The sequence below is a fragment of the Schistocerca serialis genome, chromosome 9 (genome assembly GCF_023864345.2).
Source record: "Schistocerca serialis cubense isolate TAMUIC-IGC-003099 chromosome 9, iqSchSeri2.2, whole genome shotgun sequence".
NCBI classification, from domain to species: Eukaryota; Metazoa; Arthropoda; class Insecta; order Orthoptera; family Acrididae; genus Schistocerca; species Schistocerca serialis.
Genome location: NC_064646.1, coordinates 308159913 through 308177470, shown reverse-complemented (window position 1 = coordinate 308177470; position 17558 = coordinate 308159913). Strand labels below are relative to the sequence as shown.

General features: G+C 36.7%; 1 protein-coding gene across 6 annotated transcripts in view; it reads left to right on the top strand.

Annotated features, from left to right (window-relative positions):
- LOC126418892 (uncharacterized) overlaps positions 1-17558 on the top strand; it is a 277815-nt gene that overhangs the window by 241631 nt on the left and 18626 nt on the right. For all 6 annotated transcript variants that reach the window (XM_050085907.1, XM_050085900.1, XM_050085902.1 and 3 more), the window contains 3 exons: positions 4916-5171; positions 9140-9281; positions 10611-10714. In XM_050085907.1, the coding sequence (XP_049941864.1) occupies positions 4916-5171; positions 9140-9281; positions 10611-10714 (502 nt within the window). The remainder of the gene's footprint in view (positions 1-4915; positions 5172-9139; positions 9282-10610; positions 10715-17558) is intronic.

The following is a 17558-nucleotide window of genomic DNA, read 5'->3' as shown; positions in this document are numbered from 1 at the left end:
AATTTTAAATCAGAAACTTGCTTATATACATTTGTGAATAGGCTTAATTCTTGTAACGTCTTTTTTGATTTTCGGTAATTTAATTGATTTATTCTAGCTAAAGTATTATTTTTGCCATGAGTGAGAAGTGCCTGACTTGCCGTAGAATTGTTAGTTCCGGCGTTTGGTGTGATGGATGCAGTAGTTTTTTTCACTGGGGGGATTGCAGTGGCGTGGGTGTTGGGAAAGTGGATCAGGCTCATCAGTGGTTATGTAGGATTTGCAGCAGATATAGGAAGATAGTGGAACAGGAGGGGAAAATTGCTGCCCTTCAGGCTGAGCTAGATCAGGCTAGGGAAGATCTGGACAGGTTAAGGAGGGAGAAGGGCAAAGAGAGGTGGGAAGTGGCAACAGGTAGCAGAAGGAACAGGCCTAGAACTAAGTCTGACAGTTTTGTGGTGAATGTCAAAAATAAGTTTGACCTGTTGCTTCAGTTAGAAACTGATGAGCCTCAAGCAGAGGTAGGTGTAGACAGGACACAACAAACTTTCAATAGGAAATTGAAAAAGAATGTAGGAAAGTCATCGAAAAGGAAGAAAGTTTTGTTGTTAGGCAGTTCTCATGCCAGAGGTGTAGGCCAACTTCTACAGGAGGAATTAGGACCAGAATACCAGGTCACATGTTTTTTCAAACCAAGTGCTAGTCTGGATCAGGTGACAGAGGATTTAGGTTCACTCTGTAAAGGATTTACCAGGGAAGACACCGTGGTTATTGTGGGAGGGCCAGGGAACAGCATCGACAGAGATCCTGGGTACAGTATAGAGTGTGACCTGGTAAAGATTGCGTCAGCATCGAGACACACCAATGTTGAATTTGTATCTGTCCTGAGACGCCATGACCGGCCTCATTTGAACTCTTCTGTTGGGAGAGTTAATTTGGAGTTGGAACGGCTGCTTGTGTCGGGTGCGGGGGCTCATATTGGTGTGGTTCCTGTTGATTATCTCAGTAGGTGGGACTATACCAGGTACGGCCTACATCTCAACAGGAAAGGGAAGGGGAAACTGGCTGGGGTAATAGCAGGAAATTTAAGGGGGGGAGGCACTGCCATGAATGGTAAAATACCAGTGGTTACAGGCGTTGGAGCAGCACCTTTTTTAGGATAGGTAAGACAGAAAGATGTCAAGTTCTACGAGAGGTCAGGATTGAAACAAATCTTCAGTTTAGGAAAGATATTCAACAGCACAATTCTAGCACATTGGATCACCAATCACAGCTATCAATTATAAATTTTCACCAATCACCAGAAATTTTATCTCCACCAAGTTGTATCTCAGTCCTAGGTAATTGCATTGATGAACTAAAGTCACCCAACCCAATTGACATAATCTGCCTCTCTGAACACCATGTGACCACTGGTATAGGAACTAGGCCTAAGCACAATGAGAAACTCAGACAGGAGAGTACTGCAAATGTTAGAATAAGGAAAGGTTCTCATAAAAGTATAATTAAAAATAATGTAAGTATATTTCATCAAAATATTGGGAGTTTAAAGAATAAAGTAGATGAGCTTCTGGTTTGTTTGGAAGATTTAGAAGCTGAGAATGAAATAGATATACTATGCCTGTCTGAGCATCACATTGTTACTGATATGGATAAGGTAAATTTAAGTGGTTATAAGCTCTCTGCACATGTAATGAGAGAAAATATGGAGAAAGGAGGAGTTGCCATATATGTCAAAAGTTATCATTGTGCAAAAAATATAGAAACAACTAAGTTTTGTGTAGAGAAACATATAGAAGCATGTGCCTGTGAGCTTAAATTAAATAAAGGCACATTTATAATTGTAACTGTATATAGGTCCCCATCAGGAAATATTCATCTATTTCTGAAAAATTTGGACTCCTTGTTGTGCTATCTGTCAGACAGGGGGAAGCAAATTATTATTTGTGGGGACTTCAATGTAGATTCTCTGAAAGAGGGTAATAGGAAAAATGACCTTGAAGTATTACTCGGTTCTTTCAATTTGACACCCGTTATTGATTTTCCTACTCGGGTGGTAAAGGATAGCAGCTCACTGATAGATAACTTCTTTATAGACCAAGATACGTTTAACCAGATAAATGCTCAGCCTGTTGAGAATGGTCTTTCTGATCATGGTGCACAGCTAGTTACAATATATGACATAGCTCCATTCAGCAATACTAAACAGTCCTCCAAAGTAGTACGTTCAGTCAACAATTTAACAATTGCAAATTTCAGGGAAAGCCTACAGCAGTTAGACTGGGATGAGGTGTACCGTGAACCTGATGCCAATTTAAAATATAATTTATTTCATGACATTTTTGTAAATGCATTTGAAAACTGCTTCCCCAAGAAAATAGTTAAACATATTCGTAAGAAACCTTGTAACAAACCATGGCTTACTAAGGGTATAAAAATATCTTGTAACCGGAAAAGGGAAATGTATCTGACAGCAAGAAAGAGTAGTGACCCAGAAACTATCAAAAATTATAAAAACTACTGTGTTACATTAAGAAAAGTTATTAAAAAATCAGGAGTATGTGTATCATTTCTGAAATCAGCAACTCTGATAATAAAATTAAAACAATTTGGAATATTATTAAAAGAGAAACAGGTCAACCAAGAGCAGAGGAAGACAGTATTACCATCAAATTGAATGAAAACTTTACGAACAAAAAGTCAGAAGTTGAAAATATTTTTAATAATCATTTTCTAAATGTTGTGGATATAGTAGGATCCAGGTGTTCATTAGAAGATGCTAGGCTGTTAATAGAAGAGGCCATACCTATGCAATTTGATACAATTGAAATCTCACCCACTTCTCCCTCTGAAATTAGGAAAATAATAAACTTGCTTAAAAGCAAAAACTCACATGGAATTGATGGCATTTCCAGCAAAATACTAAAAGCTTGTTCTCAACAGATAAGTAAGATTCTCAGCCACCTGTGTAATAGCTCTCTGGAACAGGGCATTTTCCCTGATAGACTGAAATATGCTATTGTTATACCTTTGCATAAAAAGGGGGATAGATCTGATGTCAACAATTACCGTCCAATCTCCCTTCTAACAGCTTTCTCCAAAATTTTTGAGAAAGTAATGTATTCAAGAGTAGCTTCACATATCTGTAAAAATGAAGCACTAACAAAATGTCAGTTTGGTTTCCAGAAAGGTTTTTCAACAGAAAATGCCATATATGCTTTCACCAGTCAAATTTTGAATGATCTGAATAACCGAACACCACCCATTGGGATTTTTTGTGATCTCTCAAAGGCTTTTGATTGTGTAAATCATGAAATTCTGCTAGACAAGCTCAAGTATTGTGGCATGAGTGGGACAGTGCACAAATGGTTTAATTCGTACCTAACTGGAAGAGTGCAGAAAGTTGAAATAAATAGTTCTCGTAACAGGCAAAGATCAGCACATTCCTCAAACTGGGGAACTATCAAGAATGGGGTTCCACAAGGGTCAGTCTTGGGTCCTTTGTTGTTCTTATTATATATTAATGACTTGCCATTCTATATTCATGAAGAGGCAAAGTTAGTTCTCTTCGCTGATGATACAAGTATAGTAATCACACCTGAGAAACAAGAATTAACTGATGAAATTGTCAATACTGTCTTTCAGAAAATTACTAAGTGGTTCCTTGTAAACGGACTCTCACTGAATTTTGATAAGACACAGTACATACAGTTCCGTACAGTGAATGGTATGACGCCATTAATAAATATAGACCTTAATCAGAAGCATATAGCTAAGGTAGAATATTCCAAATTTTTAGGTATGTCCATTGATGAGAGATTAAATTGGAAGAAACACATTGATGATCTGCTGAAATGTTTGAGTTCAGCTACTTATGCAATAAGGGTCATTGCAAATATTGGTGATAAACATCTTAGTAAATTAGCTTACTACGCCTATTTTCACTCATTGCTTTCATATGGCATCATATTTTGGGGTAATTCATCACTGAAGAATAAAGTATTTATTGCACAAAAGCGTGTAATCAGAATAATAGCAGGAGTCCACCCAAGATCATCCTGCAGACATTTATTTAAGGATCTAGGGATATTCACAGTAGCTTCTCAGTATATGTACTCTCTTATGAAATTTGTTATTAACAACCAAACCCAATTCAAAACTAATAGCAGTGTGCATAACTACAATACTAGGAGAAAGGACGATCTTCACTATTCAAGATTAAATCTAACTTTGGCACAGAAAGGGGTGAATTATACTGGCACTAAAGTCTTTGGTCACTTACCAAATAGTATCAAAAGTCTGACAGATAACCAACAAGTATTTAAGAAGAAATTAAAAGAATTTCTGAATGACAACTCCTTCTACTCCATAGAGGAATTTTTAGATATAAATTAAGAAAAAAAAGAAAAAAAACAAAAATATTAAAAAAAGTAAAAAAAAAATAAAAATAAAAAATAAAGAAAAACAAAAAAACACAAAAAAATAAAGTTGTTATATTAACTTAAGTATGTTGTTAAATTAACCTAATTATGTCATGTATTGGAAAATTCAACTCGTTCCACATCATTACGAAATATCGTATTCATGATCCATGGAACTAGTATTAATCTAATCTAATCTAATCTAAAACTAAGTGTTTCCAATTTGTTCCAGTTGTGTATTAATGATGTGCTCCTTGGAAGTTATTCATAATGATTTGTTTGATATTATGATTGTTATTATTATTGTTATCATTATTATTACTACTACTCCTCAACTATATGAAGATAATATTTGCTTTGTGGAAGTAATATGTGGCTTATGTTAGATTATATGTAAAGAATATATTTTTACTGTCAAAGGGTAAATGATTGCCACAAACCAGCTAATTACAGGACATTATACTCTGATTTTTCATGTAGTATACCTCTAATTTGTATCCGCTTTTTCTTAACAGGCTTCTTTCTCGTGTGCTGTCAAATTGGAAAAGCATCACATACTTCATGGAAGTTTTCCATGCTCTTATTCAACGACTGAAAGAAATAATAAACCACAACACGCATATAGCGTATAAATTACTGGCCACTCCAAACAAATCTGGTCACACACCACTTGACATAGCGTGCCGTTTTCTGCAATCTAGTCGCCAGAATGCCGTAGCAGTTCGTTATTTGGCAGATACAATGGTAGAGGAAGGTCTTGCAATTGGTAAGGTAAGAAACCATCTCTTTATAATACCCTGCACATCAGAAGTCAAACAAAACTTAAATTCATCAATATCAAAAGTTGTTAGTAAATTATACTATTTCAGTATTGTCACTTGTTGGTGTATGGTGATCATCATCATCATCATTTTCTTGAGGTCTTATTCCCACAACAATGTGGGGTTGGCCTGATTACTATTGATTTGGCAGTGTTAGTTGCAGAGGGTGGCTGGATGCCCTTCCTCCCACCACTCCAAACCCCCCGGGATGTAATTAGTGTTCCACATCTGTCTGCTTCTAGTGTAAGCCATGGAATAGTGCAAACATGTTGCAAATGTCTGCGAGTCATGTAACTGACGTGGAACATGGGGACCAGCATGGTATTCACCTAGGGAGATGTGGAAAACCATGTAAAAAACCACATCTAGGCTGGCCGGCGTACCGGCCCACATCGTTAATCTGCTGGCGGATTCATTCCAGGGCTGGCGTGCCTACTCGAGTCCAGGAAGCAGTTCATTAATGCTCTCGGCTACCCTGGTGGGTTGTTAGTGTACAGTGATCACTGTTGTTATTTTCCTCCAGATCTGATATGGATATTGATTTAGGTGCACACTGAGTCTAAAAGCTGTAACTTTTAATTAATGTTTTCTTTTCTGAATTTTTGCCACTGAGAATATGAGTGAAATAGACAATAGTATCACTGGCATTGAGAAACAGTAGAAATCATTAAAAATGAACAAAGCCCCAGGGCCCATTGGAATCCCTGTCAGATTATATGTGCAATTTTCAGCTGAGTTAGTCCCTCTGTTAACTATAATCTGTCATATATCCTTTGAACAAAAATCTGTGCCAGTAGTTGAAAGAAAGTGCAGTCCATACCTGTCCCTGGAAATTTAGCAGAAGTGATCCACAAAACTATTGTCCAATATCCTTGACATCCATTTGTTGTAGAATCTTAGAACATATTCTGAGTTAAAACTTAATGAGATATCTTGAACAGAATGACCTCCTCCATGCCAACCAACAAGCATTTCAAAAACATAGATTGTATCAGACCCAACTTACACTTTACTCACATGTCACCATGAAAGCCATGTATCAAAGCAGTAAGGGAGATGCAGTTTTTCTCAATTTCCAAAAAACATTTGATTTAGTACCACGCCTACACTTATTATCAAAAGTATGGTCATATGGGGTATCAGATTGAAATAAGTGACTGGATTGAGGGTGTTTTGGTAGGGAGGATGCAGCATGTTATCTTGGATGGAGAGTCATTCACAGATGTAGAAGTAACTTCAGAAGTATCCCAGGGAAGCATGTTGAGTCCCTTGCTGTTCATGTTGTATATTAATGATGTTGCAGACAATATTGATAGTAATGTCAGACTTTCTGCAGATGACGCCATCATCTACAACAAAATACAGTCTGAACGAAGCTGTACAAATATTCAGTCAGACCTCGATAAGATTTCAGAGTGGTGCAGTTATTGGCAGCTTGCTCTAAGTGTTCAAAAATGTAAAATCGTGCAAAAAAAAACCTATGAATATTACATTAGTGAGTCACAGTTGGAATCTGTGAACTCTTACAAATACCTGGGTCTAATACTTAGTATAAATATGAAATGGAGTGATCACATATGGTCAGTTGTGGGTAAAGTTGGTAGCAATAGCCTTTGGTTTGTTCGTAGAATACTAGGGAAATGCAATTAGTATACAAAGTAGATTGCTTACAAATCAGTTGTGTGACCCATCCTCATATACTGCTAAAGTGTGTGGGACACATACCAAACATGACTGGCAAGGGATATTGAACGTATACAGAGAGGGGCAGCAAGCATGGTCACAGGTTTGTTTGACCTGTGGGAGAGTGTCATTGAGATGTTGAAATCACTGAACTGGCAGCCTCTTGAAGATAGATGGAAACCATCCTGAGAAAATCTACTAATTAAGTTTCAAGAACTGGCTTCAAATCATGACTGCAGGAATATACTACAACCCCTTCATATTGCTCCCTTGTGGATCATGAGGATAAGATTAGATTAATTACAGCAAGCAGAGAGGCATTTATACAATCATTTTTCCCTTGGTTCATACATGAATGGAACAGGAAAAAGCCCTAATAACCAATATAGTGGGATGTACCTTCACCATGCACTTCACAGTAGTTCACAGAGTGTTGTTATAGAGGTGGATGTAGGAGCACAATTTCTTTATGTATGTAGGCTATTCAATATAATACCCTGTTTTTCAAAGTTCATGAAATATTTACTGGAGTTTTTATCTCAACAGAAATGAAAATGTGATAAGTGATATGGGCTTCAAACTGTTGTCATCAGGATGCAAGTCTTTTTGGGATAGTTTCCAATGATGATGTCCTTCTGGTTTTGTGTTGTGTATCTTCAAATAGTTATCTGATGAGCTTGAAGAGGACTTTTGTGGCAGACAAGGACACAAATACAAGAAAGGCATTGCATAGAAAAAGGTTTCCTTGTATCATTTTACATTCCTTCTTACCCTACACACAGAACTCAGAAAAAATATCCTCTGTCAATCGTATTCACTGACATGTCATACATACCAGCACCAGTTTTCAGTACTGGTGGTATAGTTGCAAAGTTCTTATACTTCATCACCATGTGAGGCTGGTGATAATCTGAGACCATCCACACTTCTCATTCGGTACTCCATCTTGAAACATGAAAATTCTCAGAACTTTTCAGCAAATAATTTGTGATTTATTTCATGGTTACAGCAAAAATGTTTGCTCTATTGTACAACAATAATAACAGCTGTGCATACAGACACAAGTTCTTAATGAATATTCTGTGACCTTGCTCGAGATATATACACAAAGATAGGCCACAATGTCTAGAGATTCATCCAATCTATGTAGTTCACAACAGATTTTGCTGTCACTTCTGTATACACAATAAAATCCAGAATGTAACCAGTTTCATTGTGACTCTTGAAAAGCAGTAAGCCCTTATCAAATATATAGTATGACTGTTATCTATATACAACTTTTCATTGAGAATAAAAGTCTTACAAACATAGGTTCTGAATTGATGTGACTAGGTGGTGTTTTGTTGGATTTTCTCATTGTTGGAAAAGTGTGCAAACAAAATGTAAGCTGATATTTATAGTGTGGCCTTGGAACTTCTTGACTTTCAGAAAACACTAGGCTTTCCTTGGGGTAGACAATCTGGAAGCTTTGTTCTTGCACATCTGTATCTGTTGGAGTACTTGAAAATATTGTGAAAGCTATATCTTATTGGTCCCTGTGTGACAAAAGGTCAGTAAATGTTTGTTTCTGTGCTTGTTTACTCCCAAACATCTTATCAAAAGAGATCAAAAATATAATTTTCAAAATAACTATTTTCTTGTTTGTGTTTAGGAAAACTGATTTTTCTCCCTGGCCAGTTTTATTATGATATTGACATAAGAATACTTCTTCTTCCTGTTTAGACTTCAGCGCTCTTGGTTTCTGTGTCTTCTGGATGCTCTCTTCAAATGTATGTGAAGCTGAACAGAAGTCCTAAAAATAAAAGCTCCTAAACAAAAGCCCCTTGTTCAACCAAGTGATAAAACTACTTGCAAACAACCTATTAAGAGTCTCATTAAGAAGTCTCATAAGTAAAGGATTCACCTTAGTGAAAAAAATTAAGAGTAAATGTAATAGCTAAAAAAAATTGAAGTATGAAGTATGCATTCAAGAAAAAAGAAGTACAAAAAGGCAGGAGTCAGAAAGCTTTTGCTTTTGTTATCATTTACAAATTTAACATGAGTTAATGTTGATACTGTCTCTGATAAATAATTTGGAACTCACTGATTTCTGTATTTAATAAAAATAAGCCACAATTGTGTTCTTTTGCTCCCTAGAAATTTGTGCCTGTGTTAATGCTTCTGAAATACACATTACATATAAACTTCATTCTCATTTGAGATAGTGATCTATTTACTGGAAAACTTTTGTTACAGGAAGTGGATGCCAATGGCAACTCACTCATACACAAACTTTGTGCATCTGGTGATGATGCACGCTACATCATGGCAGAGTTGCTCAACATGAAGGACCAACAGGGCAAGAGAGTGTTTGATGTAAACCAGAAAAATAATGAAGGCATGTAATTGCAGTTAGCATTGCCATAAATAAAATATTTAAATTTAAAGAATTTATAGCAGTAGATTGATTTGCAAGAAATTCACAGAAATCAGCGTGAACTACATTTAAACATTGGAAAACCCAGGATGGAGTAGCAAGAAATAGGGAAAGAATAGATTGCTACTCACCACATAGAGGAAAAGTGGAATCAGAGACAGGCACAATGAAAGAGAAGCATTGCCCCTGCAACACATCCTTCACCTCTGCAACCCTCCTGGCTTCCATTTCTATTAATTCACAGTTCCCACATCTTCCACCAACAGTTTCCCCTTCCTCTGACCTGTCACATCCTCGCAGTCTGTGTCCTCGTGCCAACTGCATTGTATACATCACCCACCAGCTCCAGTCCCAATGCATTACATGCCTAGCCCATCCACCTGCCACCCCTCCCTTGCTAGCAGCAAACCTGTTGCCACCCTCTGAGCTGCTAGCTGCTCACTCCTAACCTCTCTCCCTGCCTCCTGCCCTCCTCTCTTTCTATCCACTCCAACAGACACAACCCACATCCCATGCAGTCAACCAGCTGAAATGCAATCCTGGCATTGTGTGTCCACCCTGCACAAGTAGGGGTGCAAGTGTGTGTGTGTGTGTGTGTGTGTGTGTGTGTGTGTGTGTGTGTGTGTGTGCATGTGCGAGCATGCGCACACATGCGTGTGTGCATACGTCCATTGTGCATGTGCATCAATGACAAAGGATTGATTCTGAAAGCTAGTAATGTGCTTCTGCTATTCAGTGAGTGGTCTGTTTTACTCCTAAATTATGCTCATTCTACCAGACCCCTACTATTTATATGAGTGTTAATTACTTAGAAATGAAGTGTTTGACATAGGAACTGTTATAACATTTTTCTTTTCTCATCTTACTACAAATAAGTGTCAGGTGTAGGCTGCACTTGTGGTAGAAGTGAGGGAAAATGGGTACCTGGAAGCTGAACATTACCAAATTGACCTTGATACCGATGTGACCTTATCAGTGTAGTGGCAGAATTCAAAATGAGAGTTCTAGATTTAAGTTGAAAAGTTTTTACAAATGAAAGTATGAGGACAGAAATAAGAAAATCAGTTATAGATTTCATTTGAAAATTGTTATAAATGAAATCAAAGCAACAGAATCTCCCCCCCCCCCCCCAAAAAAAAGTAAATAATCATACTTTCACCAATGATATTGTCATAATATTTTTAAAAACTTTCTTAAAAATACATCATGATATTTTCTAGTACTATTTTTGTTGTATGTTTTAAAGAACACATTGTCTTAAGAAACTTAATAAACATTTTATCATTTTAGGGAAAACACCTTTGCATATAGCTGCACAAACACACAGCGATCGAACTTCCTGCACAGTTCTAGCACAGCTTTTGATGCGTAGCGGTGCTGATATTTCTGTGAAGGTAAAATTATTTTATATTTAATCTGTTCTCAAACTGAGGGCTGCAAACTCTCCATTCCACTTCAGTTTGCAATTTTCTTTTTAAAGTTAGTAGTACTGTTTATCACTGATATCCCTCATTTTATGTGTTCTTTAATAGGCTTGGTATATTATGAAGTGTGTTTTGTAAATTATTTTCCTTCCCTCCTGCTTATATTAAGTCTTTTTACCTTTATAATTTCTTTTGAGCAGTTCCCATTTGTGCCTTTGCATGCACCAATATGCACCAGAGTAATACAATATTTCATAACTGTTGTCCCATCCATCCTTCCAACATGCCTTTGCTCTGCTCAGTGCTTCTTCTATAGTAGTTTGTCCTCATTTACACACTACATTCAATTTTAGATGTTCTGTTGTGTTACTCATCATTCATCAAGATAACTAATGATGCAGCCAACCAGATGATAAATATTTTTATTTTTTTATAATGTGCTTGTCTGGTCATGGTACATCTGTTATGTCATGATATGACTATTCTGGGCTGCATATAATATGTACCTTGTGTCACAAATCGTATGCAACAGCATTACTACAAAACCAATGTCGTAGAAAATTTAATTCTGCCATCACATAACTAAAATTTAATCCTGCCATCACATAACCATGATTTGATACACTGCTAGTATCATATGCAAAATTTTTTCACAATCAAACCTACAGTTCTGCATACCTGTTAGCTATATGGAGGGTTCAAACATCAATAACATCAACAACAGAGATACATAAGGTTTCAGACCTGTTAGTTGTGAAATGCCTAGACACCTATTGATGAAATATTATTTACTTTATAAGGTAAAGAAAGCAAAGAAATGTCCTCCGTCTGCATTAATAGTTTTGTATATTCATTTTAATTCATTCAATTGTAGATTGTTGGTGAAACATTCTATTTTATGTTAATTAAATGAAACATTTCCATTACCCTGTTTCGCAACACCTAAGCTTCGGGTCATAAGACCATTTTCCAGTACATAACTGTTTCCAAAGATGGCAACCATAAACATGTCAAATTCTTAATCTATAGCTTCATGTATACCCAATGTTGTTGTTACCAATGAAGTGAAATATTCATGATAGATAATTGATATGGATTTCAAGAAATCCAACACATCATCCTCCTCGTGGATGCTAACTAGCATCATGTTACCATAAAACAGAGGCTGCACCACTACCAAGATTTCCTTTGACTACCTCTTTGCTTTTGGTTTTCAATCAGTTTCAGAGAATTTCATACATAGAGTGGACTTTTAGAATACAGAATATTATTTTGAGCTTTCAAAGCAGATGTATCGGTACCAACTGTAATGCCATTTTTTTAAATTTCTCTTTCTTAGAGTGATAGTAGTTTTGATTTCTTCTGGTGATCTAAAATTATCTTCCACCCTTTCATAGGCAACAAATGCATTTCATGTTGGAAATTATTTCACTGTAATGTGCGAGTGGGATGGTACACATGGAACACTGGTAAATGGCAGATTTTGAAAATATTAAATCAACCTTAAAAAGTAATTATACATCAGTGAAAATAGAAAATAGCTACCATTTGTGTCAATAATTTATCACAGAAAATCATTTCATCAAACAACTGAAAATTCAGGATGAAATGTAACAATATTATGAAAAAGATAGTTGCTACTCACCATGTAGCGGAGATGCTGAGTTGCAGATAGGCACAACAAAAAGACTGTCAGAAAGTGAGCTTTCAGCCAACAAAGCCTTCATTGGAAATAGACAACATACTTACACACTCACACTCCTGCAAATGCAACTCACACACATGATCACAGTCTCTGACTGCTGAAGCCAGACTGTGAACAGCATTGCGTGATGGGAGGGGCAACTGGTTGGTGGGGATGAGGAAGAGGCCGGGATGGGGAGGGGAAGGGGTAGCAGGGTAGGGGTGGGGGACAGTAAAATGCTGCTTGTGGGACCATACAGGGACAATGTGGAGGGAGGGTAGGGTAGCTACGTGCAGTCGGGAGGTTAGACAGAGGGCAGGACAGCAATGGGGTGGGGGGTAACGGAGGAGAGAAGTAAAAAGACTGATGGTATATTGGTGTGATAGAGAGTTGTGTAATGCTGGAGTGGGAACAGGGATGGGGTTAGTTGAGTAAGGACAATATTAACAAAAGCTGAAGCCAGGAGGGTTACGGGAATGTAAGGGATATATTGCAGGGAGATTTCCCACCTCCACATTTCAGAAAACCAAGTGTTGGTGGGAGGAGTCCAAATGGAACAGGCTGGAATGAAGAACATCTTGTCTCATAATGCAGCTTAGAACCCACCTGTGGGACCTAACATCTTAGAACAAAGAAAGATGTATATTTTACTGCTAGCTCAAGTTCAAAAGTTGGTACAATGCAGAAAGCTTAACATCAGCAGTTTTAGGTGGTGAGAGTTTTGTACTGTGGTTGTGTCAAATACCATTAGAGGTCAGGCCTCAACTACCTTGTTTACAACACCGCCAACTTCAACGAGCAGTTGCATGATAGATGTTACCGCATCATTTATGTTGTGTGCTGCTTATTGTTGTTTTCCTTTCTTATTTTGAAATTAGTGAAGAGACTAATCCTGGTCCTTCATGGATTTCAACTATGACCCTCACAGCACTAGAAGGGATCAGGATCCCTATGACCATGTGTCAGTTCTGCCTTTGTTAAATACAGAGCACCTCTGCAGGCTTGTTTCCCTGCCCCACTCCTCTCCCCTCTGGCTGTCGTAATTCTAGTCTGCACATGCTCAAGGCTATCTGCCAGTTTATAGTGCCCAGTCCCTGAAAAATAATGAGCAGAAATCAAAACCTGTCAATGTACTCTGATCATGCTGAAAGTCTTCCCCTAATATACAAATAGTGTTACATTTGGTTCTACTACTGTGCTAAGTCCCTTTTTGGTTCCATCTGTAGTGTTGTCAGGTATGAGATGAATGGCTATGAATGCCCGTGAAAGGTCAAAGTCAATATTGGGCCAATTTTGTAATTATCAAATTTACTCATACTCTGCATTCCGCATACTGATTTATTTTTCCCGTTCTACATAGTGTTTCATCAGTGTCTTACCTCACCTTTTGTGAAATGTGATGCTATTTTTACTGAATCCAGTCAGTATTTAAATGACCTGGTGAAAAGGGTCAGTAAAAGTCAGTTTCAATACTATTGGAATCTGTTGTTTTAATGTCATTATTTAACAACAATGGTAGAGTTTACTGCTTTGGAGCTACTGGTCATTTTCCAGTTTAAACAAACATGCTCACACATGAACCACAGATGTATCCAAACATCCACATGTAGCTATAGTGACACTAACTGTTTGAGTGGTTGCTCAGGCTGATAGGAGTGAAGTGAGGGGAAAAGGAGATATAAGCAGAGTGAGAGGAAAAGGATGTAGAGGCTGAGAAGGGGTAATAATAATAATAATAATAATAATAATAATACTTTATTCCACATTGAATGATTTATTGCATATGTATGAAAACAAGTTACAATTCTTGGTACATAGCACAATAATACATCCTTCTGAATATGTCATTGATTAACAAAATGATTAAATTACAAATAAGATGGTGCTTAACACCATTTACATATTTTTTGAAACACTTCTTCTGCATGTAAGTGTGGATTCTTCTAATGTGTAAAATGGATTTTGTAACAGGGATTTCCTTAGCTGGAATCTAAGCTTCATTGTGGGTAGGGTCATAACTTTACTAGGCAGTGCATTGCCTAACTTAAAACTTATATATTGTGGCCGCTCTTCATAGAGTGCTGTTCTGTGGCTGCTGATGTAAAATTTTTCTTTATTTCTACTATTGTACTGATAGGATCCGAACAAATATTAGGCTGCAGTCAAGTAATATGGATTTTAGAATGTAAATGTTTACTACGGTTAGTACACCAGTTTTTGGAAACAAGCCATGACATGATTCCTTGTATTTTGCTCCACATATTATTCTTATAGCCCTTTTTTGAAGTAGCAATAGCTTATTTAGGTTCGCTATGGTTGTTCCCCAAATTTATATTCTGCAGTTACGGTGAGAGGAAAATAGAGCATGGTATGCAGTCTTTAGGTCAACAGTGTCTTTGCAGAACTTACTAATCAAATTAATTGCAAATATATTTTTAGACAACTTACATGCTAGAGTGTCAACACGTGTGTCCCATTTTAGATTGCTTTGAATTGTTATACTGAGGAATTTTACATTAAACTTCGTTTTTACTAATTAATTGCCTATGTATTGTTTAATTTCATCATTAAAACTACTGTTGTTAAACTCCATGGGACATGTTTTACTACCGATTACATTTAAGTGGTTCTCATTAAAGTACTGAACCCTTTGTCACATTATTACAGTGGATCTCTAGTTTGTTAATTGATTTCTTTTTATGCACAATGTATGTATCATCCACATAAAGCACTATTTTGGAACTATGAGTGCAATATCTTAAGTAATTTACATAAATCAAGAACAGAAGAGGACCTAGTACTGAGCCCAGGGGCACTCCTTATTTTGTATTAGTGATTTTGGATGTGTGAACACCACTTTCAGTTTTAAGCAGTACAAACTGTTTTTGGTTACTCATTTAAGATTTTATTAGGTCACGAGCAATGCCTCTGATGCCAATGATCCATAAGATTATGGTGTTCACACAGTCAAAAGCTTTATGAAGGTTGAGGTATATACAAGCAACATGTTGCTTGTTCTCAATGCCACTTATTATCTCTTCAATTAATTGAGCAGCTGCTATGTTTGTTGATTTACATTTTAAGAACCATTTTGATTTTCAAACATTAGATTGTGCATCTGGAGAAAATTCATAATTCTGCAGTATATTATTTTTTAAATAATTTTGGAAAAGACAGGAAGTATTGAAATTGGTCTGTAGTTTTGAATTTTGAGTTTGTACTCTTTTTTTTTAAAGATTGGTGTTACTTGAGCCATTTTTAGTCTGTCTGGGAAGGTATCTGATCCTATTACATTGTTTACTGCTGTAGGTACAGAGACATTTTGTCGGCACACTTTTAATACATTAATACTGAGGTCATCATGCCCTGTGGAACTGGAAGATTTTAGAGAGCTAATGATGTTAACTATTTCTTTGCAAATTTGTGAGGACTAGATATATAGTACGCTCAGGTGGATTGCCTTTAAATTTATACTGCAGGATATTATGTTTGTTATTGATAGCTTCCCCTAGTGAAGAAAAATATTCATTGAATATATTAGCAATTTCAAGTTGTTGTTTTACTACCATCCCATTGTGGTCAATAATAAAGTCCATACAGGATTTTCTCTGCCTGTTCTAAAACTGTTTATCACTTCCCAGATACCAGTAGTAACACAGTGTGAAGCCTGAAGTGTGTTTGCAATGTAGTTGCTCCTGGTCTGTATTAATAAATCTTTATAGTATTCTTGATAAGTTTTGAGGGTCTCCTTTAGCTTGAGATTTTGTGTATTATTCAACATTGCACTATGGAATAATTTTAATTTTTCCCTTGCTTCAGTGGCATCATTATTTATCCAGATACTTTTGTTTATGTTTTTGGTTTGTTTGACTTTTGTGGCTACAACTGGGCATGTGGCATCAAAACAGTAGTAGAAGTCAGCAACAGAGCTATGATAGGAAATGCTATCTTTCTCAAACCATGGATTGTGTGCTAACACACAGTTCACTCTATTGATGTTATCATTATACATAATTCTTTTGCTTACATATAGTTCCTTTTTAGTGACAAAGGACATCTCATTTGCCTCCAATTGAAGCAGCACAACATGGTGATCAGAGATGGCTAGTTTTAGAACAGATGTACTGTAGGAAAGATGGGTCATGTTTGTTGTTATATTATCCAGACATATTTTGCTGTTGCCATTCTCTCTAGCTGGCTCATGGATAAGTGGCATCAGACTGAATTCATTGCGTAAGAGGTGTAGCTTTTTGGTGTTGGCATTGTTGATTAATAAGTCTATATTTATATCCCTTGTTATTATATTATTTACCTGGCCATTTAACCCAGAAAATGTACTTTCTACAAATATGAGTAAATCAGATAGATTTTAGAAAAATGAATCCATACATGTGCCAGGTTGCATATACAAGCTGACAATTGCCATATTTTCTCTACCCCATTTTAGATTTATTGCAGCAAATCCTGTGATTCCTTCTATGCAGAATGCACTTATGTCAATAAGACTGAAATTGGTTGCTTTAACAGTAAAGACTGCTATGCCACCCCAGACTTGTTTTTCCTACAAAATTTCATGGAGAGTGGTTGACTGATGCTAATTAGATCTTCAGTGTACCAGTGTTCAGTTATGACTAAAATATCAGGTTTATCAAGACGTGTAAAAATATCTATATCATTGTACTTATTTTTAAGACTACCAAAATGTAAAATGTATGACATTAAGTCTGAATTTCTCCTGCTGGACTATACGGAGTGATGTAGGGCTACCAAACTGTCCAGCAGGCTTTACAAGCTTCCCAGGCTTGCCTGCAGTGGCTGATTGTGTGGCAGATTCTGATTTGATGGGTTGTGCCATTCCATGGCAATGCACTTATTTACACCACTTTGTGGAGAATTTCATCTAATTTCCTTAGCAATTAATTTGCTGACAGTCTTTTTGCATCTTTTATTCATGTGAATACCATGAGTTGTGTGAAGGGCTCTGCCTAGACTGCTGACATTTACCAGGGACACATTGCGGACTTTATTACATATTGTTTAAGTCCATCAATTGTCTTGTACACTTTCAGGTTCACTATAGACTGTTCCATTAGATCTGGTCTCTGTGGAATATTAACAATAATTACTTTA